The sequence below is a fragment of the Diadema antillarum genome, unplaced genomic scaffold, assembly GCF_040938485.1.
Source record: "Diadema antillarum isolate AM-2024a unplaced genomic scaffold, OU_Dant_1.0 seq00000178_RagTag, whole genome shotgun sequence".
In the NCBI taxonomy this organism is placed as follows: domain Eukaryota; kingdom Metazoa; phylum Echinodermata; class Echinoidea; order Diadematoida; family Diadematidae; genus Diadema; species Diadema antillarum.
The window spans coordinates 294,233-321,691 of NW_027271245.1; the positions used below are offsets into that span (position 1 = coordinate 294,233).

The 27,459-nt window shown below is 39.3% G+C and overlaps 1 protein-coding gene across 1 annotated transcript; it reads right to left on the reverse strand.

The window, feature by feature from the left end:
• Positions 1-785: 785 nt before the first annotated feature.
• LOC139728428 (AP-5 complex subunit beta-1-like) lies at positions 786-27,204 on the reverse strand. The gene is made up of 24 exons (XM_071639373.1): positions 27,082-27,204; positions 25,800-25,894; positions 25,096-25,219; positions 24,550-24,684; positions 23,907-23,984; positions 23,222-23,280; positions 22,854-22,908; positions 22,162-22,212; positions 21,746-21,916; positions 20,936-21,010; positions 19,752-19,895; positions 19,310-19,460; positions 18,653-18,806; positions 17,811-17,900; positions 16,888-17,023; positions 16,147-16,282; positions 15,240-15,346; positions 14,691-14,821; positions 12,497-12,626; positions 11,610-11,700; positions 10,381-10,495; positions 9,069-9,230; positions 2,525-2,640; positions 786-952 (listed from the first exon to the last, which is right to left on the reverse strand). Exons 1-24 carry the CDS (start codon positions 27,202-27,204, stop codon positions 786-788), a joined length of 2,796 nt encoding a protein of 931 aa, XP_071495474.1.
• Positions 27,205-27,459: the final 255 nt, after the last annotated feature.

The following is a 27,459-nucleotide window of genomic DNA, read 5'->3' on the forward strand; positions in this document are numbered from 1 at the left end:
AACCTGTTTCAGTGACCACCTGCTTGTAAAGACCACCTGTCCTTAGAAACCACTAACTTTGTTTCCCCTTCATTTTAATGTCCCTGCCTACAAAGACCAACTGTCTGAGAGGATTTTTTCTGTCTCCCACAGGTGGTCTTTATGAACAGGTTTCACAGAAGTTGAAGGGTGTATAAGCACAGTAATGAGGACTCTGGTTCTGACACTCGCGGGCATGGACCAGAAGAATGAAATACCTTAAAGTTTTGGTGTGTACTTCTTTTGATACATTTTGAAAGAAATTGCACAAAGCACGTAAAACTAGACATTGTAAAGCAAATATAGAGTACTGCCCCTTGCTCCAACTTCATTTACTTTTCATTTACATGAAAATCATCAGCTCATTATATAAAAAGTGCACCACTCTGATAGTAACCCAGTGTATGTTCATATTGCCAACGCAGCTCTCTCTCTCTCTCTCTCTCTCTCTCTCTCTTCTTTACCATGGACATCACTGCCAGTTAGCGATCAGCGATGCAGTAATCCTCCTCCATCCCTTTCTGTCATTGTACGAGTTCAGCAATGTGGATGCTCTTTTGCCAGTTATCCCAGCCGGGGTACAAACAGAAAAGTGAGACGCTGTCAGCTGCAGGCTCTTTTGCCCTTTACAAATCCAGTCACGACTAGATGCGCCAGTGCAGCATGGGATGTCAAAGAAACAATTGTTTAGAGTACATGTGGACAGTCTGATCGTGGCAAGACATAGACTGCATCATCGTAGCAACCAGATGCGAGCACCTCCCTCATCAGTGCTGTCTCTCCTCTAGGCAGTGAAGATACCTATTCACCAGCGGTAGTATTCTCCAGTTGTCCGTCACTATGGAGACGATGCTGATGTCATCCTGGAGGCGTACACGAAGCAACAGGTGCCATCTTGGTGGCAGCAGGACTGCGACGGTGAAGCTGGCATCACCTTTGGTGGAAACACACAGAAGATTAAAGCTGCATTCATTGTGGCTTCGAGCTTAATCAACAAGATGTACAAATATTCAAGGGAGAAGAGTGGTTAAATTGAGTATTTAAAAGTTCTGGGGGTCACATTTGATTTTAACATCAAATAAAGAAGGGAGTTGAAAGATCATTGATAAGTACTCTCCCTGGACTGCCATAATCAATAAAAGTGAAACTGACCTGATTTAAGAGTTCACCAAACTTGCCAATACCAATGGTTACAAAGACAAAACATAAGCTTTTAATTCTCTGTAACATTTTTATTCTAACAATGTTGTTCCCTTTGATGAAGAACTAGAGTTAAAGTGAAGTTTCACACAATGTTCACGTTGGTTTTTATGAAAATAGAGTACAAATCAAACAACAAAGTGGGAGCTAGCATACAAAAGTTGTTTGTTTCTGTCCCTTTGTTCGTTTCATTTTTAATTCTGAGAAGACAGACAGGATAGCCCATATTTGCTGCAGTAGCTGGTCTTTCATGGGATCCAGTTGGATATAAGGATGTGACCACTTCATCCGGTTAAACACACCTGCTCTTTGCGATGAATGAATGAAGTGGGATCTTTTACATGCATAAGTTGAGACTCTCTCAGACCCCATTTACAGTGCGGGGCTGGGCCGAGCCGCAGCCGAGCCGCAGCCGAGCCCAGCCTCAATTGCGAGGCCGAGCCCCGCAATTTTGTCCGTTTACACTGCTGGGCTCGGCCGCGCTTTTGATTCAAACCTTTCAATATTTTGTCGTAGTGGCGCTCTGCTTGTAAACAAACGCAATTTGGTATTGTCAGGTTTTCAGACCCTTTGCCGACTGAATTCCGTGGCGACAAAGTCACCGTACGGGTAAAGGCCTTTGCCGAAGGAAAAAATCCTTTGCAGGACAAAACCACCTTAAACTATACTAGTTTTCGACATTGAGGGGGTTAATATCCTGAATAGCGAAAGATACAGGCAGAGGGTTTGGAAGCCAGACTAAAATTGGCCCCGCATTTGGCCCAGTTTGCGTTTACACTGAGAAAAGGCCGGGCTCGGCCGCGGCCGAGACCACCTCCAGAGCGAGGCCAAATGCGAGGCCAATTTTGGCCTCGCATTTGGCCTTTTGCGCGTTTACACTGAAATGAAGGTAGATTTGGCCGCAGCTGAGCCACGGCCGAGCCTCGCACTGTAAACGGGGTCATACACACGGGACCTCCATTTTATGTTCTATCCAAGGGACAGAATGTCCCTAAAGGGGACGGTATGATTACACACAACATTGCTCAGTCCAGACTCGGGTATCAAACCTGGATCCTTTGGATCTGAAGGTAGACACGCTACCGACTGAGCCACATCACCCTGAGTCAATGGATATCATCACTCTAGCTAGCTTTCATATATGATTGCACCAAATATCATGATTTGTTGAGAACATGTGAAACATACTATAGGTCTGATCTGAACAATTTCTATCTTTCTGTTTGTCCGATTTGAGTACATGTAAGATAGTCAATGTGAATGTGGTGGAATTTGACTTAAATGCACAGCACACATAAGACGATACCTTGGTTATCCCTTGTTGTGATGACGTAGTCTGCTAGGTCAGTCTCTAGAATTCTCCTCATCCTATCTCTACTGAGGGCCACGGTGCAGATAGACTCTGCACACTCAGATTTTGCTCTAAAGGAAAAGAAGTGACGCATATCAAATCACATACAGTGCAATTAAGAGTTGAGTGTCTGGCAATATATACTGAAACAATGTTTTTCATTGTCACACAAGCACCAACATCATAATTCACATAAATTGGAGTTGACTGCACCTATTACAACAACAAGCATGCTATAAAGTCGGGGTAAGGTAAATAACTACAATGTCAGCTAAAGCAAACTATGCTACGCAATCTTAAAGTGCCCTTTTGAAAAAAGGAAAATATGTGTCAGACAGTTTAAACTTACAAATACAAAACATCACCAATCATCTGGAAGTGCAAAACTAGCGAGGAAGATCCAAACATTTTTGCATGCATGCATCTCTCACAAATTCGCAAGGAGCCAAGATTCACGAAAGTTCTTGTCTACACAATGCACTGAATGTTAGTGGCCATTCGCAAAAGTTTCATATCACAAATATTTCTGGTTTTACAATATTATATCTTGTGTTGTTTTGAGTTTGCCAACTGCATGTGACTTCAAGAGCAATAACACATTCCTTTTTTATGCCAGGAGTTGATTGCAAAGATCTTGTGCTTACAACACAGACAGGCATATGATTGGTGTCTTGCAGGCAAGATGTAGGCTTATAATATATAACCCATAGCCATTGATGAAATGTGATTGTTCCTATACAGTTAATGGGCATCTGAGAATATAGTGGGGAGGAGGTTAACAACCACTTTTACAGTAGATGTGTCACCACAACAGCTCCACAAAGATGCCTAAAAGAAATTTTTAGATTCCAGTATCACTTAGTCTCCTACACTCTGAGCTTTCCAATAATACATAATTTGTCTCACTTCGTTTTCCTCCAAAAACTCACCACAGAAATGATAAGCCAATTACCAAACAAGCAAAGATTAGAGAAAAACAACTTTTCAACGAGACATGAAAACTCGTCACATTGAGGACGAGTTAGGTGATACGCTTGTGGTCATCAGATGACAGTCATCTGTGATCGACAAAGAAAAGAATGTGATATAGGCACCTTGAAGTTATATTGAGCGTGCATGCGAAACCGTTTCTGTAACCACTCGGCCACGGGTCATCCACGGAAATGGTAAGACAAAAAAAAAACAAACAATGTATAGATATAACAGGGGGAAAGTCAATGCCCACTCAACTAATGTGGCCGTGTGAACATCTATTGCATTGCTAGACGGAAAAGCGGCCTTGTAACGACTGAGGTCGCTATGCCATTTCTGGCAACTTGGGAAAAATACGTCCCGCAGACATAAAGCCTATAATAGGCTGGTTTTGATACCTTGCCTTTAATCACAATTTTCAGTGTAATGACATCATCAAATTACAAAACAATGACATCGTCTTGAAAGACAATTGTTCAAAGTACAACACCTCAGTCGTCGTCATTACATACTATGATCGGTTTGACAAAGGCTGCGTTTATCAACTTTCCCCAGTTTAAACGACTTTCGAAAGCCCTTTCGATAGCCCTTTCGATAGCCCTTTCCATAGCCCTTTCGAAAGCCCTGTCCACTCCCTGTACAATTAATATGCCGTTTGTTTTCGTCGGCTGCGTTTATCAACTTTCGATAGCCCTTTCGATAGCCCTTTCCATAGCCCTTTCGAGAGCCCTTTCCAAAGCCCTGACTGCCTGTACTATTAATGTGCCGCTTGTTTTCTAAGAAGGGACGGCGAAAAGCAATTACCATCATAAAGACATATCTTCCTTTGAGAGTGACGAGTCATGATACAATGGCACATGAGTCAATTGTCTTCCTATCTGTGAGGCAGCTCCAGTTTAGCACATACTTCAAATATTTCTGAGTGGCGGCATGAGACATGGGATCAAAGGGAATGAGACTGTTGTTACTCTATTTCTCAAACCTTGTTGGTGAAAGAAACACCTCCTTGTTCCAAGCATATGCGTGCATTACACACAGCTGTATGTATACACCTGTGTACACGTACTCGTGTGCACTTTACGTGGCGCGCGTCTTTTCAGAAACTGGAAACGCATGGTTGCGTAACCGCAGTAGGGCGACCTAAAGGGCTTTCAAAACAGCTTTGCGTTTATCAACTTCGAAAGGCTTTTACAAACAGGTTTCTGATAACCTGTTTAGGAAACCTGTTTGGATCGTCACAAATTTCGGGCTTTCGAAAAGGCTTTCCTAAAGGGCTTTCAAAACAGCTTTGCGTTTATCAACTCGTGAAAATTCCTTGAAAGCTGTTTGGATAACCTGTTTCTGCCGAGAAAGGAGAGTTGATAAACGCACCCTTTCGTAAAAGGCTTTCGTAAAGGGCTTTCAAAACAGCTTTGCGTTTATCAACTCGTAAAAATTCCTTGAAAGCTGTTTGGATAACCTGTTTCTGCCGAGAAAAGGAGTTGATAAACGCAGCCAAAGTCAACCTGCAAAATTTTGCTGCAGTCGAAGCAATGTGGTCTCCAACACATAAAAAAGAGGGATATGGCGTGCGTGTGTATAGGTGCATTTATATACGAACGTGATTTCTACATGGACGAATATGTAATACAAAATTGAAGAAAAAAAAAAAATAGCTAAGTATTTTGTTTCGTGATCTTGTGGGGTTCGAACCCGCAACCTCACGTCTCTGAGACGTCCCCTTTAACCACTCGGCCAGACGTCTCGACGAGAAAATATGGGGAACGTAAACTTATGTATGTGAAAGATACATGAGGAATCGTTTTGTCCACATTCCATTTTCATTTTCAGTTTTTAGCTGCAAAATTGTCAAACTGATGAGGAGATTTCAAAGAATAAAATGCATGATTACTGCAGCTTATTGTCTCAGCTACAACATACTAAAGTTTCAGAGGAAATGAAGCAAAATCAGCTGAGATAAAGGTGCTTAAACGTTGTCAAGTCAATGCACATTAAAAAAAAATCACCTCCCATAGACATAACACGTAAACTTGTCTGATTTTGAGTCTTTACCTTTAATAACAATTTGAAGTATGATGGTAAGTCTTCTCGAACCAAGAGTGTGGAACGGAAGCTTCTACGTGAAAGATGAATCATGACGATCACCCGTGACCGACACATCTTCAAAGGGATCAGTTATTAGAAGTAGAAGCCCTCGTGCCAAGATTATTGTCTCAGCAATTCCAAAGCAATGATACCCTTACATTTAGGTATACCATAATTTCCCTCTGAAATCATTGGTATTATTCATGTACAATTGCTTGCCTTGTCCATAAACTTTGCTTTACAAACTTTCAGTGAAAGGTGTCATAACATAATTCTGTAACTCCATTAGCAGTGATTGACTACATAAAATAATAAAGATATATCAAATTGAACGCTTAGCGCGTATAACTAAGGGGGATTTTAGCCTGATGCTGTGTTATTCACTGCTCAGATACCAACAACACTCATTACCTACGGCTACGTATAGAGAAACAGCCATGACTAAAATAAGGTTTTCTTTTTCTTTGGCAGATAGACACACAACCCCTTTGAACACACTATAATTGACATGGAGGGACATGAAAAAGTTCATTACTACTACTAAACAGTGATGCTTTCTCCTCATGTGGCACAAGATACCTCTATAGCAACATAAAACCTGTCTACAATTCCGTTATTGGGTCAAACAATAACAACCTGGAATTTCAAAGAGACGAGCGAGACGCCATACACCTGGCCTAGAATTAATTTGTTCAGTTGCCATTCCTGCTCCAGTTGTGTTATGTAAATTATTTTCCGACCTGTCTTGTGCAGTGTAACAGGAACAAACGTAGAGAAAAGGAAAGAGAAAACGAAAGGTGGCAAGCGGGGCACTGTATACCAAGGGCAATTTACAACATTACGTATGATAAATGAAGCAAATCCGACCTCCAGCCTCCGACAAAAAAAAGGGAACTTGAGTGACTGTGTGTCGTGGGGTAATGACATCGGAATGAAGCTGAACTGCCACAAGAAAAACAAAGAAAGAGAGAGAAAAAAAAAATAATAGCGTCCTGCGGGTCCCGAACATCTCGTCCTAAGGTAGTGCATAATGACCATGCAGCGCGCTAAGCGACTATAAAGCCACATGGCTGTCCCGAAGATTGGATATGAAATTCATATCTTTATATCATTTACAACATGAAAAAGTTCATTACTACTACCAAACAGTGATGCCTTCTATTCATGTTGCACAAGATACCTCTATAGCAACATAAAACCTGTCTACAACTCCGTTATTGGGTCAAACAATAACAACCTGGAATTTCAAAGAGATGAGCGAGACACCATACACCTGGACGAGAGTTAATCAATTCAGCTCCCATTCCTGCCAGTTATTTAAACGTACATGTTCCTACCACCTATCCTGTTACAGTATAACAATAACCAATGAAGAGAAAAGGAAAGAGCAAACGAAAGGTGGTAAGCGGGACACTGTAACAAGGGGCAATTTACAACATTAAGTGTGACAAAATTAATGAAGCAAACCCAATCTCCAAACTCCAATACAAAACAAGGGAAATAGAGCAGCCGTGTTCACGGGTTACGTACACTTGATAAAATAATACGATAAATGACATCGGAGTAAAGCTGAACTGCCCAAAAAAAGAGAAAAAAAGAAAGAACGGATAAAAGTCCTGCGGGAGTCGAACCTCTCGCCTTCCGGTATGGCGTTATGAACAACCAGCGCGCTAACCGATTATGCCACATGGCTGTCCTGAAGATCGAGTGCGAAACTTAAATCTAAATACCATCGTGAGTGTGTTTGCCTTGTGATGGCGCTATTCAACTTGCCACAAGTGGCAGCGTGGATTCGATCAATATATAGTTGCAAAGAAAAATTGGGAATCGTTCCGTACAGATTGCATTCTCATTTTCAGTTTTAAACTACAAAATTATCAACCTGATGAGGAGATTTGAAAACATAAAATGCATGATTACTAAAGCTTATGGTCTCAGCTACAACATATTTATGTTTCAGAGGAAATGAAGCAAAATCAGATGAGGTAAAGGTGCTTAAACGTTGTCAAGTCAATGCATGGTTTGAAAAAAAATCACCTCCCATAGACATAACACGTAAACTTGTCTGATTTTGAGTCTTTACCTTTAATCACAATTTCTAGTATGATGACGTCATCATATTTCAAAATCATTACATGGACTTAAGAGGCAAATGTTTAAAGTACAACATATCTGAATTTGGGATAATATTGAGCTTAAACAACAGAGATACGAGCAAATGAATGTCAGAAACAGTACCTCAAAAAAATCAATTCCACTTTTTTTATTTAAAATGACGATATGATGACGTCATCGCGTTTTCCTGGCAATATTGATACTTGGAATGTTATTTACAATTCATATACTTTTGTAATATGCAATAGAAATATAGGGTCAACGGACGATTTAAAGAGCTATGGCGAAATAAACAAAGACATGTTTTTTCACTATATTTGCAGAAAGACGCGCACGCGGAATTTCAACTTTGACGCCAGTGCATTCCTTCGTTATAGGTCAAAATCGATCGGAAATCAATGGATATTGTTACTCAAAGTATCAAAAATCCAAATCAGTCAAAAAAATTGCATTTTCATGTTGCTTACGGGCTCTGCGCGCGAAATTGCGCGGACGGACGCGCACGCGAGAAAATGTTTGAAACGCTTAAAATTGTCTGAAACTTTGAGATTTCCCATTGGGAAGTCGTTTTGAGCCTTTTAAAATTATGACCTGTGTAACTAGCGTTAAGAAGTAAGATAGAGCGTGACCTGAACTTCATGTCCACCGAAAATGATACAGAAATGACATCTAGTTATGAAGTTATGATCGATCATGTGACAAGGTCCGAAAATCACAAAATGGCGCCTAGATGACGTCATAGATATGTTACTGTCATGAAAACCTTATTGTGGCTAGATTTTGTCATGAGACATGTTGACTGAAAATGTCATGTTATTTCGTAATGTCATTCTTGAGATATTGACGACACAAAATTGTCCAGAAAGAAAGAAGAATAAAAAAAAATAAAGAGATATTTTGACAATCACAATAGGTGATACGCTATCAGCGTATCACCTAATTAGATGCAATGAAACATAGAAGAGAACAAATATTTGTTTATCAGTAGGTCATTTCAAACTTTTCAGCTTTTCAGCTTCAACTTCTGCAACTTCATCAAGGAAACACTGTGAAGGGTTATATGTGATGCACTCTCTAACATTATTCTTGTAACCAGTCTTTACTGCTGTCCAAATGGCTCGTATGTGTCTGAAGATAGAAACAGTGCATGTATGAGCACATAATGATTACTGGTACCACGTGGATGTTTGGGTACACTATCATAATTATCATGAATTATTAACTATTAAAAATGAGCATACTACTGGTCAGGACACTGCACCATATTCTTTCTTGGAATTGTAAATCAATTTGTGAAGACAGTGATTTCTCACAATTACCCACTCACCTACACTCCTCATCCTTCTTGATGAACTCCCACATTGTGTCACAAAAGGCAGGAAGTGCACTCGGCATGATGGGAAGTGTGATAAAGAGGTCATCAAAGGTGACCTCCAGGGTGTCCAGCTGACAGACATATGTTTGCCCGTCTGCTATGCTGAATATTGCACTGGGGACAAACATGAGACAGGGAAAACTGTAGTTTAAACATAAGCTGACTTATGTGTAGCAGAATATGTCTACATGTACTTCTAGACATATATACTTGATCAAACAAACAAACAAACAAACAAGAAAATGAAGAAAAAAAGACAGTTATGTTGTACATCTGCCCAGTTACACAAAGAGACAACTGTGCACAAGTTTGTCCCATCAGACTGCAATGCAATGCTGGGCTTCACAATGTTGCCTGATATACTACCACAATCCACACTTATCTGCCCACAGTAACTTCTACCATATCACATTTACAACATGAACAGCAGTGCTGCCCCACAAATGATCCAAATACACTGTAACATCAATGATTCATTTCAATCATCTTTTTAAAGTTCTCTTCATTTTTAGGAAGTACTAGAACATGGTTAAATGAATAAAGATATTGAAACCACAATTAGTTTTCATGTGTCCAATACAGTCAAACCTGCCTTAGCGGCCACCTGCATATAGCGGCCACCTGTCTACAGTGGCCACTGAAAAATCCCCCCGAAAGAAAAGCCCTGTTAAAGACCCTGTGTATAGCGGCCACCTGTCTAACGCGGCCAGCAGCCACAAATTTTGTTTCCCGCGGTAGATTTTAACCTGTCTATAGCGGCCAAAAACCCAATGTAGCCCTAGCCGAGCCGATAATTCAGAGTGTTTTTCTCCTTTGTAGCCATGCGGGAAACGTTCAGTGATCGCCATTCATCCCTCATTCAGTCATAATAATGCACTAGTGTTCAGCTTTCTTCACGACAGTACACATACTACTGTGCAACAATTTCATATACACCGGCATGGTTAAATGCATGAAACACACGTGTGCATACGTACGCACATACATGAACACGTAAGGATGCAACAATGATACATGTACATATAAGCAATGCACACAAAGTTGGATTACCTGTCTATAGCGGCCACCTGTCTATAACGGTCACTCTTTCTGTCTCCCTTAGGTGGCCGCTATAGACAGGTTTGACTGTATATATATTACATAGGCCTTTCGAGTTTGACTGTTGTCAAAAAACAACAACAACAAAACGTTTTTCCATACAAATGTCAAAACACACAATTTTGCATGTCCAGTGGGTTGTAAATATAACAGAAATGATAATAACCTGACACTGAGTGAGGCTGGAACTGGTTCCCTGGGTTTAAGAGCCACTGTAATGGTCTGACACCCCTCCACCGGCTGGGATGAAGAATCTACTGACAGGGATGCCACGGTCACATCTAGAGGGGTAGAGGGCAAAGGTCATCTTGCTGTTGACAATGTTTTCAAATTCAGTCTTCTGATAAAAACAGGGCTGCCAATGTACACACATTAAAATCAGGAAGATTCCACAGAGCAAACAGGGGAGATGTTTCTGTGTTGCATTCATGGGGAAAATGATTTCTACGTCAGACAAGCTTTTATAACCTCCTGCAAAGACAAGACAGAATATTTAAATTTTCTGGGAGGCTTTTGTTGAACCAAGGAGACTTGAAAGTTTTGTATAAACCATATAGACCTTCCTTCAAGTACTGTAAAAGTGGTTTCTTTCGCATACAGATACCTTCGTGGTTTCCATCGGTGCCGACTTTTTCGCGTGTGTTTAAATTTGCGGTCGGCAAAAACTGTTTTATTTTGCACATGAAAACCCAAACTATAATCCAATTATTCTTTCATTTATTAAACATAAATTAAAATTAGATGCAGGCTTACCTGAAATCCCGTCTCTCAAGCATGTAAAACTATTGTTGCCTAGATGACCTACATTGCGCGGTATCGCTCTGTGTGTGTTGACCATCAATACACTCAATGCGCGGAATCTTTGTGTGTGCATGTGCGCAATAGCGTTGTAACAAGCGGCGAGTTCAAAACATTTCCTTGCGTGGTTAATTTCGCGCAACTTTTCAAAACATTTTCGTGTTATGTTGAATTCGCGGTTCAACCTCAAAGCGCAAAAAGCATGAAAATAAAACCACCGCGAAAGAAACCACTTTTACAGTATACATTGAGTAAATACGCCTGGACTAGTTCCACAGTGTATTTCTAATACCAGGGACCGATGTTAGCAAAGTCTAGCTACAGTTTGTTTCCTTAATACCAGAATTTTCATACATTTATAAAGACCATATGTGTGATACATGAGAGTTGAAGTAGAGTTGTAACAATAAAATATCATTGTAGATTATAAAATGAATAGTTCAGAGCTTGCGGAAATGCACAGGAGCTCACAGAACGCTGTTGCTAACAAACTACTTTCATGTAGTGGATTCTGTGTGAACTATGCAAACTTTATCACTTGCTGTGAGCTTATAAGTTGGTTTGACATGAGATACACGGACAAACAAAATTGCATACCTGGTATTGGGCAATATGAGGCTGGCGTATCAAAGTGAAGCATCAGTGCATACAGCCTAGTCATCGAACTAGAAATTTCTTCCTCAGCTACCTACAAGTGTTTCAATGGTGTGATAAAGAGACAATTAGACATCCGCCAGCTGTGAGACTTTGTTAACAGAGAAGTAACATGAGAGGGGGAAAAGTTCTGAAAGAAACTTGGGGAAATCACAGCAAAAGTTTGAGGAAAACCATAACATTTCAGACAGTATATTCAGCCTGTCCATATCTGCTGTAGCATTTCATTTTATGAAAATGTGTTTGAAAATGACATAATGATTTGGAAATAAATTTCAAATTATGACTAGATTGACCTACCTAACTTTTTCTTCATTTTTTTTTTAAAGTCACAACATGTACTTGAGAGGCTATGGAAAACCATAACACAACCTACCTCAGCAAATGTGTAGTCCAAATTTTCTGATGAAAGACTGATCACACAAACTTCCGGTTCATCCATTGGTTTCTCCTAACAAAGAGGCTCCAGAGGCAAAGGTTAAGTGCTGTACTATTTAAACAAATTGTCATTCCAGATCGCTTATTCAGGGGCGGATCTAGAAATTCCATAATGAGGGGGCACGTTCACAAAATGAAAGGGGGGCGCACGCACCCCTCCCCCATTTTTTTCCTTTTTATTTCTTTTGTTTCAACAAGAAAATAAAGGGGGGCGTGCACCCGGTGCAGTCCTCCCTGGATACACCACTGCTTATTATATCACTGGCAAGTGATATAAAGATTTAGAACACACAGACCTGAAGACCACAACAAATCAAGCAGCAAGTTACAGTGTCCTAAACCTGAACTCAGAAGGGGTGAAAAAATCATCACATCTGACGGCTTTTACTCACATCAAAGTGGAGATAGAAATCAATGTAGATGGCTGTATCCTCCATTCTATTTTGCAGGTGCTCATTGTATCCCGAGATGTCTCCTGGTTCTCGGAGATGAATAGTACTGGCACTGGCACGCTTACAGATTCTGCACAAAAATGGTGAAGTTAACATACACCAATGTTGAATGAATACAAGACAACACTAAACACAAGACACAATAAAGACATCAAAATATTCAGCTTGATCTCGACATCTTGAAGCAGCTGTCTCTTCCACAGAAATTTGATATCATATTTTGTTTTCTCTAGTGACCATCTTAATGTTGTTTGTTGCATGCCAATGTAAATATATATCAAATGGAATTTGTTGTTGTGTACATCACATATTTTGTGCACATCATTATGTTTATTATTGACAAGCCATATTCAGTCAATTTTTCAAATGAACCATGCCGTCAATCTCTCGTTTGAGGCGAGTCCCCATACTGGTGTTACCCAAAGTGGGGTGCGTATATTTGTCGTTTGGGAGTTGGGAGTCAAAGTACTTGTCCATTGCAAATAAACTTTCTGCTCAGGCGTGACAAACCTGGAGGCCAAGCCAGGGTTTGATGACTCCAGCAGCTGTCGTATTACGTAAGAGCATGATAGGGATATCTGCCTGTAGCAGACCATTCAAAGTGAACTCAATTTTCTCTATCCTTTTTAAAGTTTTCAATTTTATATTCTATTGAGAAATTCTATGGTCATCCATTTTACATTTCGAATGAAAAAAATTGACCCGTAAATAACGAAAATACAGGAATAAGAAGGAGAGCATTGCCAGTTTGCCGGTGCTATTTGGCAGTGAGTTACAACGGGGAGGTGAGACTACTCCCTGGTTCTGACTGGATCGTTGAGAAAGCAGCTGTAGTATTACGTAAGAGCATGATAAGGATATCTGCCTGTGGTAGACCATTCAAAGTGAACTCAGTTTTCTCTCTCCTTTCTAAAGTTTTCAATTTTATATTCTATTGAGATATTCTATGGTCATCCATTTTACATTTCGAACGAAAAAAATTGACCCGTAAATAACGAAAATACAGGAATAAGAAGGAGAGCTTTGCCAGTTTGCCGGTGCTGGCAATGTGCTATTTGGCAGTGAGTTACAACGGGGAGGTGAGACTACCTCCCTGGTTACAATCAGCCTGCTGACTGGATCGTTGAGAAAGCAGCTGTCGTATTACGTAAGAGCATGATAAGGATATCTGCCTGTGGCAGACCATTCAAAGTGAACTCAATTTTCTCTATCCTTTCTAAAGTTTTCAATTTTATATTCTATTGAGAAATTCTATGGTCATCCATTTTACATTTCGAACGAAAAAAATTGACCCGTAAATAACGAAAATACAGGAATAAGAAGGAGAGCATTGCCAGTTTGCCGGTGCTGACAATGTGCTATTTGGCAGTGAGTTACAACGGGGAGGTGAGACTACCTAACCTCCCTGGTTACAATCAGCCTGCTGACTGGATCATTGAGAAAGAGAGAGAGAGGGAGAGAGAGAGAGAGAGAGAGAGAGGGAGAGCGAGGGGGAGAGAGGGAGGGAGAGGGGGAGAGATAGTTTGCAGGCACAAACCCTTGTTGGTCGTATAGGAGTCTGCATGCGCCAAGACTAATACACGCACCACTAAACTAAGAAGCTACAACACAGGGCCAATGGGACAGTGCTGAAGTGGTGCATATAGTAGTCTTGACGCAGACTCCTTTACGACCAACAAGGGTTTGTGCCTGCAAACTAGGGGAGAGATGGGGGAGGGAGAAGGGGAGAGCACAATAGTTCCGGTCACTACAGTACAGGCATGCTCTGTCTGCATACGCTGAATGTCTACACTCACACACACACACGTACACACACACACGCACCATGGAGCTACATGGCCCATGAAAAAACCAAAACAATCTCCTCTTCTCGCGGTGCCCCCCCCCCCCCCCCACCCTCCTGTGGCGCTGTGGTGATGACTGACGCTTAGATTAGGCCAGGGTCAAGAAACAGGTGTTTTATATCTTTGACTTTAAGTCATTGATTGCCAAGATATGCACTGGCATTATTTACTGGGGTGTAGCCTCTTCAAACGAGAGATTTGCGTCATGAATGATTTCAATTCAAATTCAGTAAATTCAATCTATATCAATGCATTTATTACATGCCGCCTGTGTGGGGACACTACTATACCTCGTCAATTTGAGGATTGACCGGTCCAGAGTCTCCACAGGACTGGCTGGTGCAACGCTGGCACTACCGGTCACCAGTCTGGTCAGGTTTTGGGAGTCCTCCGTTCCAACTGAGGACAGAATCTGACTGATCTAAATGACATAAACACAAAACATGACAAAACTCCATTGGCACCCTCTTTTCTACTTGTTCCTATTGATGAAGGGTAAGCATCATTTTCCATTACAAAAAAGGGAAGTTATTAATTACTGTATCAGGACAATAAGACTAACATGATGTTACCAGTGTACTAAAAGCACTATTATCACAACCTTATTTAAATAACCCCTTACCACAATTTTGAAACAATACTGAACACAGGATACCAGCAAGATATCTCCATATCATAAGAGTGTATTATCACAATGATCTCAAATAGCATTGGTCGAATGAAATCAAGCAAATAACATGTTTTATGCGTGTAGTAAAGTGCATTTACAAGTATACGGTACACGCATGAACAGTAAATATGCAAACTCAGCGAAACAACGTTGACATGCACTATCTGACCTTTTCGCTTGAGAGGCTGGTGAGGATGGTGTAATAGAGACACGCCCTCTCCCTGATCTCCAAATCTTGATGACTGAGGAAGAGTGTGTACAGTGTGTCGCCCATCTCTGCATGGAACAAAATACACACACAGCAGATTGTTGTATTTAGATACATGTGTGGAAATATGCTATCTGTATGTATGTATGTGTGTGTGTGTGTGTGTGTGTGTGTGTGTGTGTGTGTGTGTGTGTGTGTGTGTGTGTGTGTGTGTGTGTGTGTGTGTGTGTGTGTGTGTGTGTGAGTTTGTTCATATTGTGTATGTGTATCTGTAATTATGTAGCTTAACATTTGAGTAAGTAAGATTGTGGGTGGATTCACCAGATATGGGGTGGGGGGGGGGTGTTACTGTTTTGTTCCGTTCTGTTTGATGTTTTTGTCTCTTTCTTTTTTTTTTACATACAAAATTCTTTCTTTTTCATTTGTAATATTGACAATGCGGAATTTATGTTGTTATAATGAAAGTTGTGTTAGCTTGTCATGAATTAATTTGTATATTGTTTATAAGAAAAATAAAGAAAAATAAAAGATTGACAGAAATAAAAAGTATGTGTATTTTTATGTGTGTGTTGTAGGTGACCACTGATACAGTCAAGAGTCAAGATTTCTAAGGCTGGTGCATCTTGTGAACATTTGAGCTATCAACACTGGCTTTGACTCCATCTGCTGTTCCTATTTCAAACAAAAGTTATTCTACAAATTGTTTTAATTTGTAATTAGAAGAGTCCAAAGCAAATTTAGGAAACAAATAAATTACTTTTATCGCAATCAAACAAACACAAGTGAGAGAGACTTTACAAAGGGAGGTGGGCGGAGATCTTCCCAACTCCCTGCTTTGAGTCAGACAAAACTACCAAGATGCACTCACCTCTGTATATTCCTTCCTTGCTGTGTACTTGGAGGAGCTGGTGACAGACAGACAGAAGTTTGTTTCCTAGCAACCAGGAGCCATCTTCCATGAGCTGCGTCCTATGAAGCAACATCTGCAGGTAGTTCAGGATGGGCTTCATAGAAAAAAAAAATATGGACTGATCACAGAAAACAGCCTTTGTGCAATCTTCATATCTTCGATACCCAGCGTGGCTTTAAAAATGTTGAATTTTGAGATAAGCTCACTTCTTGCAACAGCCATAAAGCAGAAGTCATCCAACAGAACTTTCCTGTCCACCCAAAGCCATGGAGCCAACTTGTGAGATTTCTTTTCTGGGTGATTTTGGGCAAGAAATTGCCTGCAATACTCAGGGTGGGTATGTTTTCTGTTTGTGACATATCCAAAAACAGAAACTGATTAAAATATCTTCCTATTACTGAAACAATCATTTCTTCACTTGTCATTGAATCTAACATGTCTATTCCATTAATGGTCATCAAACCCTCTTGAAAAGTATCACAATCCTCCTGGGCAAGAATGTTAATTTCATGGATATCATTATGACAAGTTCAGTCTTCTCGCAATTCATTATTTCCACACATTGCCAAGACTTTATCTGTAGGATGATCTTAGTATAAGTCCAAATCTGTCCAATGTTTGATTTCTAGAGGTGGCTTTCCCAATTTTTCCACTGCCTCTATCTGAAAATGTCATCATCAATAGTAAACTCTGACTGACCTTTGGAGAGATGTCGCCCTCTTGGGCAGCCCTCTGGAGAATGAGTAAGTAGTCTTCTAAATCAGCCTGTTTCTTGTGGATGTCAGAAGTAACAACATGCTGGAGTAGTGTCTCCAGCAGTAATACTGTGAAAGTGCTGGATAATGGAGAAGAAAGGGAAAAATTATACACTTAGGCAAAGAACTAGTCAGTGGTAAACTAACTTTGTTATAGATATTTCTAAACCCTTAAATCATGCTGACTGCCTTTTAGTTCTCCTAGAAGGTGAAATCTTGTATAACAAGATAAAAGACTTGCACAAGGAAAAATGACCATTTCATTAAAAAATCATTTCATAATCATTATCTGCTCATTCCACACCATTCTCAGTTTCACCGATACAAATGTGTGGTACTTTCCCCAGACTATCCCTACCCCTAATATGTAATTTTGGAATACAAAACAAATATATTATAAACCCTAAGACCTTCAGCAAAAATTCCAACAATTTCGGGAAGAACATCAGAATCGATCTTGACCCAATTTGGATGAACTCACACCCACTTCAAGGTGTGCATTCTTGAGTGTCTCTGGATTTGGTGGAACCTTGGAGATATCATAGCTCAAAGTATTCAATGCGTGCCAAGTGAAGAAGTTTCTGCCCAACTATCATCGCAAACACTGCTGAAATTTGATTCAAAGACTAGAAAATGTGCTCTCACTGCTCAACGGAAGCATATTCAAAATTATTATATGGTTGACAGAACAAAAACTGGCTGAACAATGTATTTCATAGGCAAAGGAAAATCTAAAGCAACCAACACTGCCATGCATATACCCAGTACAATGACAAAATTTATAGGCATGCTACTTTCTATATGATTCAGAAGCAAAAAGACACAAGCCATGACTGCTGCAGTGTGACAATGCAAAAAGGCCCTTACCTGTCTTTAGTGACTTGCTGCATACACTCCACAAAGTTGATGGTGTGAGGAGTGTACTTTGGGTTCCTCACATTCACACTGACCACCGAACTGAAAGAAAAATGAGAGGTTCATCATCATCAATGAATTATCTCCTCATCACATGCACTGTAGGCTACATACTATATGCTACTCAGTGCAGCATACATTACCATGATGAAAACACATTATCCAGTATATAATTGCAAGGGTAGATAGCTTTCTAAAAAACAACATAATGAAATGCAGCACTAATTAAATGTTGGAAAAACTGATATTTTCACACAAATACATGGAAGGACAAACAGTATAGCAGAATGCGATATCATTAGGTATGCCTGTATTATCACATTACCCTGAAATCTAACTGATATTTGGGCTTATTCAACCATCTGTCTACCATGCCGGCAAGTATCCATAAAATTGTGGGAAATCAGCTGCATTTTAAAATCATACTGACACAGACATCAACTAACACGAGTGTTGACGGTTGGGCTTTGACAAGCACAGTATTATGACCAGCACTTTCAGAGTCCCAGACAGGCAAGGTACAAAAAACAAATTTAGTCATAATCAATAGTCTTACAATAGATACTTTATAACAAATTCCACAGTATGTCTAAAGAACTTCTAGCCACACAGCCAATGACAGATAAGGGAATTTACATAATTGATCACTCAGAAAAAAAAAAATGTGTGGTTTTGTTCTCAAAAGACTGCCTCTTCATTGCCATACTGTAGTGGAACTTTGATGGAAGGAAAGTTTGGTTGTGGCTTTGAAATCTGATGTGAAATCTTAATCTATCATCTTCCTGCTTGCTTACTTCATGATTTCTTCCTTCAGAATCGACCCATAATGCCTCTCCAGCATGCTGAAGAGTGCTCGGTACCAGGAAGTGGCCGGCCTTCCCACAATGCCATACTCTAGGGACTTCCCCAGTAAATCTACACAGCCCATTAAGGTGGCTGAGGACGAGTCTGTGGATGGGGAAAAACGAGGATGATTAATTCACATTCAGGTTTGAAGCACATGCAAACTACGTAAAAAGTATAATATGACTATGGAAAAATCACAGGACTTCAATTTTGAATGAATATATTTGAATAGTCTCATATAGAAACACAAAACTATCCACGTAAAAGACTGCAATTAAAATGCCAATGTGCATACCTCAGCAATACACTTTATGCAATGTCAATTGCACAGGGAAAAAACAAAGCATTTTAAGAAGGAAGGCAGAACAGCATATTGTTTGATAAATCCTCCCCTAAAATTTTGCTGGACCATAAGATGATGAGAGTATTGCTGATAAAGACTGACTTTTGATACATGCAAATGAGAAATACCTTGCATATTTCTTGTCACAAAATAACATGTAAAGTGCTCCCCTGGTATAATCAGCTTGGAAAGAACTCTATATTTGTACATACTGTATGCATGACAACTGCTTATTTAATGTTCTCCAAAAACAATATCTTACCATGCAGGGCAGATGGAATAATGCACTGACTGAGAAGATTGAGTTTGACCAGGGTGGTGTCCAGACCATCAAACACGGTGGGAAAAAAACTTGTGTAGTGCTCTACAAGCAGACAGCCAGGCAAGTGGGGCTTTCCAAGTGGGTATATAGACTGCACCAGATTTGGGAAAACAATGAGAGGAAGTTCTGAATTTGCATGAAAGTAAATCTATACCAGCTACCTGCAAACATTAATTCTAATTTCTTTATCTCTTACCAGCATGCTCCTATGTAAAAAGGAGTAATGCACAACTTGCCTTTGAACAGCAACACTCACTACCTGAATTTTTAATTCTTCCTGTTCATATCATTATCTCACACGCTTGTCACTTTACACAATAAACTCCTACATAAGCCAGCCTGCCCTTGTTTAACTTGTCCTACAGTTCGTGACAAAACCCACCTCTCTCTCTGGGAAGTGTTCCAGCCACTGGAAGGCCAGAAGGCGTTGCCCCGGTGACAGAGCAGGATGGTTGGCCATGGTGAGAAGCTTGCTCAGCAAAACACTCTCTTCATCAGCATTCAGCAATTCCGTAGGGAACAAGGCCTGCGGTAAGACGTAGGGGCATTGAGGAAAAAAAAATAAATGTCTCTTCTGGAGATAAAAGTCCATAATTAGGCTTTCTTGACACGAAAACCTAATTCATGATAAATGTACATGTTTTATGATGGACAAATCTATGTCTGCTGCTCTTTCTATTCCTTTATCTGCATTGAGGATAAAGAAACACTGCCTACATGGATCTACAACTACTGTAAGACAAGTAATGTTCGCGTGCATTTTAATTTTGCAAATTTCATGAGAGCCAAGATTCGCGAAATTAAAATACACATGAAAGTTCTTGTCTACACTATATGCATTGAATGCCAGTGGCAATTCGCAAAAATTTCATGCCGTGAGAAAGGCCATCGGCTCCAATTCGCAAAAATTTCATGCGTTCATGTTTTACAGTATTATTTTGATGTCTGGTTTTCACTTGCATAATCACTAAGGCCCGAATTCACGAAGGTGGTACAATCTTGTCCATGGTTCAAACCATGGACAAAGACCATAGTTTTGTATGGGGCGCCAATTCTCGCTATCGGCAATGACGTAAAAAACTCCTGCGCACGCTAAAGAGCTCTGTCACAGGTGCACTGTGGGATTCTTCGGTCCATTGTTCGCTTCCAGTTGTCTAACGCGAGTCGCAGTTCCCATACGATTCAATGGAGTTCTTTGTCTGCTTTTCCGTTGTTAGCCCTTTTTTTCTTGGCTATAATTCAGCTTAAAAAAGTTGAAAGTGTCTAATGACGGATCACATGATGGAAAGCAAAGAAATCTTCAACAAAAAATACCTCTTTATAAAGACAGAGCGTGTTGTAAGTGCATGAGCAGCCAAAACCAGGGCTAGTTTACCACCTGAGCTATCCCATAATGCATCTAAAACGCTGCTCTGCGCACGGCACCTACGTATTGGCGATACCCTCAATTGTTGTATGGCCTATTTCGTCCACACAAAACTACAGTCTTTGTTCATGGTTTAAACCACGGACAAGATTGTACCACCTTTGTGAATTCGGGCCTTAGTGTCATATGATGATGGTTACCTTGAGTAGGAGGACAAGATGGAAGAGGGCGATGTCAGCTGACGAGGCCCAGTTTGACACGTGACCTTTGAGGATCTACAACAGGAAGTAAACAAAGATGATATGTCGTCTCTTCCGTTCATCGAACATACTTACACAGCATTGCATCTTTTCCTTACACATGGTCTAAGTGTCTGTTCAAAATGTCAAATGAAATCAAAAAATTAAAATCAAAACGTTCCTGCTTTTCTTGCCATAATCCACATGTGCTAAAAGAATCTCTGTCACTTAAACATTTCCTCATCTCTCGGGCGAACAAAGACTATTGTTAAAGGTATCGTTTTATTTGCCGATGAAACCAAAACCCAGCTTTAGTGCTTTAAAATATTCTAAAATGTGAGTTAGGGATAAAAACAATCTATGTAAACATTTGAATCAGTATAATTAATGTTAAGCATTGTTAAATACACAAAATGTGAACAACAGCTATAATGAAAATGTTTCTAGACTATCAAAACCATCTACAGTTACCATTTATTGAGAAAAAAAACAACGATATCTTCTTATATTTTAGGCTTTATTGCAAAATTTTCAAATGGTACGATATTTTGTGATACAACTGACCTACACATATGCATCAAATGTGATATCGCAAACCTTTTTTAAATCACCGCTCCCAATGGTAAACAGTACCTCTAATCTAATGTTTAGAACATTAAAAAAGTATAATTGTAAGATTGTATAATCTTGATGAAAGACACAATGCTAGAATGGAACAGAATAGCAGCTACTACTGTAAATGATGAAAATGTCAGAAACAATCTTCCATACCAGAGGATTGATGCTAGAACAATGCGACAGACACTCTCCAACCAGCAGGGAGGTCTGCATGGCACTAACTGGCGTCATTAGGGGCAGGTGATCCACAAGGTAAGTAAGCGCCCTCTTCAGTTCACGTGTGTCAATGTGCACTGGCAGTTGATCAGGTACAGCTGCCACTTTCTACAAACAGAACAGGTGGCAACCAACTATTTAGAATAGTACTTTGAAAGTTACAATCCTCCACTTACATCGGTTAATAACTTGCAGAAAGCTTGATTATCATAAAATAATTAGCACACCAATATTACTCATTAAAGATGACATTGCAAAAAGTTTTAGATACTAGCATTATATTATTGATATCAACCTCATCAACTGTAAAATCTCTTTACAATGATAGGATACACCGCATATACATGACTTACCTTTTTCAACTGGAACATCTTGACATGAAAGTTGTCAGGAAGGTTCAGCGGCTGAAAGAGATGTAAACATACAAATAATTCTCAGTAGGTGTCTTTGGTCAATGATGTTCTGGTATATTTGTCCACTATCCTGCATGTGGTATGTGTAGGTTATGACAATAACATCTACTAGAAGGCAGTTAAAGACAGTGGGTGTAGACCCTGAAGGACACTGTAACACTGTGTCAGTTCAATTTTCAAAATTGTCAAATTATGCTGACTTTTATGTATGATTTTTCAAATGTATGTGAAACACATTACATTGTCATAATCAAGAGATCGATAGCAAATATATCTATGCTAATGAATTGTTTACTGATTGATTTCATTTCAATGCTACTGCCTGTGGGAAATATGGAGAATTAAATCCAGTGACTTACAGACTTAACCGTCTTTGAAGCAATCAGCACTTTTTTTTTCAAACCTAGTTTGTTTGTTGTCTGTTTCAAAGCTTTATATTTAGATAACATCAGAGACTCCAGTGGCATGTTGGATCATGCAGATCAGGTTTTCACAGTGGAAATTTTGTTTTAAGTTATGGCATACTTTACTCCTGCAAAATAAAAATATAACTGACATTTCAAGTAAAAGACACAAGAAATGACACCCATTGTTGTTTTCTCATTCTCTAGTTCGTGCTCATCAGCTCTCACCTTTAGCGGTTCCTTCCGTGTGCTCAGCAAGTCTGTCAAAGCATGTGTCGTTGTGCTTCACAGAACGCAGCAAAACAGAAATAAACAACACAGTAAACATTTCTCTACATTAAAATTCCATATATGAGTGCCTTACTTAGTATGTTGGGCAAACACAATGTATCCAAAAATAATATGCTCATGGTTTGAGTAAATATATCTAACCCCTCCCCCTTTAGTCTGTAGATATGAAAACTTGTGACCTTGTTAACTCAATAACCAGTACAATATTGACACTTAAACTTTTAAATGTTGTTCATAAGATGAGAAATGCCAAAATTATATACAATATTTAGTAACATTCTGAAATTAAACAAATTTCATTGTACCTGCTAGAATTTTCTAGAAGTTGGTCCAGGCTGTTCTTCAAAACTGTAGAAAACAGGGTCTGAATGTTGGAAGGAATTCAAAGAAGAAAATGGACACAAAACTGGCACCAAGCACTTTCCACTGGACATGACATTTTTGCATATTCATTCATGACACATTGGAAGAGGCTTATTTGTTGTCTTGGGCCATAATGGGTGGAGCCTACAAAATAAATGTGCTTTCCAGTGGTAGTATGATATGTCCACAACATAGACAAGATATTTACTATTTAACAGCATTTGTTACATGTATATAAATTTGTACAATTTAATTTCATCACCTTGCGCGAACAAAAGCAATACGCAATTAGACCCATTGCAGCATTCTGTGGGCACAACACTGGATTGTAAATCAGTACTTTTCGTAAATTGTTTGATGATCAAAAAAAATCATCAGTCCCACACATCACCTACCCAATACTCATATAAAGCGTTGTATCTTTATCATTGTATCTTTGATAAACCAACTAGTTAAACCATACCATGCAAGGATAAAATGGTTTCAGTCAATCTATAAAAAATAAACTATCATTTCTCTCAAGATCATCCAAAAGGCAATAATGGGTTTAATCAGAAGCTGGTGAGAATGCTGCAGCAACTCTCATCAAGACTGAGGAGCTGGGCAGATCATGAAAGTTGCACTCACCATATAACTCTGGCAGGAGTAAGAGTTTTCAAGTTGGCACATGGCATAAAAGTGGTCCACCTTCCTTGACAGCAAACCCTGATACAAACAAAGGAAAACATGATAGAACAAATAAAGTAGCTTCATGTCACGATTGATAACAAGGCAGCATGGCAAAAATCTGGCTGAACTCTATTAGTCATTCAGAATATTTAGATGAATGAAATAAGACATGAATAACATTGACTATATGAATGCCAAGTTCTGATAAATTGGCTGATGCAGATTCTCCATCTATCACAGATCATTTTCAGGAACATTTTATACCTTTTCAAAATAGCATTAGTTCTCACTGAACAAGTCTCTTTCTTGAGGCTGTAGGTTGTTGTTACACTTCCTTCATTGAAAGTTACACTTATTCCCTGCACATGTGTTAATTTGCATATAGCAGTCTAATCACCAAGAAAAACTTGTATGAAATCTGATGAAAACAGAGCCATGCCTTAAGCTTTTATATGAAATCAACCCTTGTCTGATACTAAACAGGTTATGAAGAACAAACATTAATCCATCAAGCAACAGTTCACTGGTAGATGTTTGCACAACCATAATGATCGACGAGTGATAAAGGACAGGTATATCTTCAACGAGTAGGTTTGCTTACAGGATGCAGTATTTCAATTTCTTTCAAGCACTCGCAAGCCATGCCACGGAGACATCTGTCCTTGCTGCCATTTACCCTGGATACCACATCGAGGAGTAGATCCACAAACTGCAGGAAGATTCTAGGCTGCTCTTCCTTTATACATTTTCAAAAATTAAGAAACAAAGAGAGAAAATATCAGCCTTGGGAGAAAATATAGAGAAAACAACAGTTTAGATTGCTCTCTATCCATAACATGAAGGAATCTATCAATTCAAGTTTTCCTGAAGGTCAAATGGGAATATATATTAACTTTCAAACTGGATGTTGCTTGAAGAGATTGTATGAAGGGGTTGCATGTAATCAATAAATGAATAATGATAACTTTGAATCATGTGTTGTTTTGAGCACTCACTTTTTTAACATGCCATAGCAACTTTTACATAACTGATCACTCAGAGGAATAAAAACATGGGGCACAAATCAGATTAAATCAGCTTGCATATGAAGAAATGCAGTGAATATGTTGAAACACTGATAATGTGAGTGAGCTTCAGTAGTTCTTACCAGCACACTACAGTCCAGAAGGACATCAGTAATTGTGACCAGCATCTGACCCTTGAGGAAGGCATCTGTGTCCAGGGGCAGTTGGTGATAGATGTTGGTCAGCGAACCCACAACTTGTTCAATGCTACAGAATGGAATAAAAGTTGATCAATAAATGCCAGAAACAAAGGGTTACATCAGGGCCAGTAGAGAACAAGTTAGAATATTACCCTCTCATAGAGCTCATATTCAATATTCTGGGACCACAATATGAATACTGAAAATATAGGTTATGATAACTTGCCCATTTGGAAACAAATCAGGTAAATACAGACATAAGTAAATAGTTTGAATAGCAATGTGATTCACTTACTGAAAAATATTCAGAAACTGCATAGTATAACAACAAACTGATTCACTTCTTTGCTCTTTTTCCATTTTGAAAAGACCAAAAAAAAGTGTATCATGACAACTAATGCACTTGTTTAAATTCAAATTAAATATATTTAATCAGATTTCACATAGGACAACACGTTGAAGACATACACAATTCAAATTAATGTTTGATGCATAAAGACTTTAAATGTAGAGGAATTCAATGAAATTGTGTGTTATGCTATCATTTCAAAAGCAGTATTTGCAAGATTAACATTTCATTTAAAAGCATATAATATGCAATATGGTAAAAGTATGCTACACTTTGCTGACAAAGTGTTCAAACCCACCTGTCTGGACTGGACAAAAGACTTGAGCTGTGTTCTTGAAGGAGCCCAAGCAGTACAACTTTGGCACCACTACTGAGGTCATCTGAAAATAGGGCCTAAATAAAAGCACAATGGAATGACACAATCTACATCAACAATATCACCTCAGTGGATCAGTAGCTCAGTAGAGCAAAACTGTGAGAATGAATCCTTATTTTCAAATAATCATCATTAAAAAAGAATACAAAACAAAACAACAGACTGATCAAGCAAGTAGAGACTATAGATCACTCATTGCAAAAAGATCGACTTTGTTTCAGTACAGACAAACTGTCAAACTGACCCGGAATTTACAACCTCAAGAGGCATACACTCAATACAGACAATAAAAAACAAACAAAGGATGTACTGACACAACAAAGCATGCATAAGACATTATGAGTCCTTTCACTGATGTATTACCGGGTACCATCATTTCACTCCACCCCCCCCCCAAAAAAAAAGTGAATGAAGACAGCAGATTAATATAATTGTTGGTATAAATGGTACAGTACGGCATATACGGATTACAGTACCAATGGCATAACCCTATTGATACTCTAATGCTGAATATGAATGCAGCAATATGAAGTTTCCATAGTAACCCCCCCCCCAAAAAAAAAAACAACAACAACAACAACAACCATGGTTTGACCGTGTACGCAAGCATACATTTCTACATACATGTCATGTAGCCAAATGCAGTCAACTTTTGGATGGCGTTATGGCCGAATTATAGGTGCCGTGGCTTGATTTAGATTATACTTCAACCATAACCAGTTAAATTTATGTCAGTGACATCACCATAGTTCCACAATTAAATTTATAGTTACGCAGTTTATCTAAACCATGCAAGTTTGAAGTACCTTACTAGTATTTTGTAATTACTCAAAATATTAGACTTTAATAGTTAAGTTAGAGTACCGCTACCGGTATAGAATCTAGAAAAAAAAATATAGAATCTAGATCTAAGTTTTAAACTTATCTTTTTAGTTACTGGCACTGTCATTAGCAGTCATTATTCAGACGCAAATCGCGCACTGGGATGTAGTGCTGATAACGCAAAACGATAGTGTATGCATACGAATACGCAATTCACTAAATCACACGGTGGTGTGGTGGGCGAGAGGCGAGGCGAGAGTCTTAAGCTTACGTTTACAACAAATAACTCCATACGTGGGACTGTACACCACTGAACTGCGTCAATTTTCTAGAGATGCAAAATGTGGATTACAACCAAAATGATACTGTTTATATAGTGTACCTGCAGAATATCGAGGACGAAATCATCTTCACTGACGTTATTGTGCGCAAAGAACGTACTGGGATTCTTTCGGCAAGAAGCGGCAGCTTTTAGCCACCGGTGGTCTTCGGGATAAGCAGACATCATTGGAGACAGTTCTGTGTGTATGTTATGTATAACACGCGCTGGTACATGGTTGGAATAACACGGCAGCAAGCAATACAAAATTTAGTCCTCTCACGCTCGTTCCGACTGGCTCTGCGGAGCAGTGGGTGGGGATTTAGTCCGGGAGCCAGCGGGGGTCAGCCTAGCTGAAAAGGTTACCAATTTTTATGTATATAGCAATTTAGTACATATGCCCCTAAGTATGAAAATGCACGTCTGGCTGGTCATCGGTGG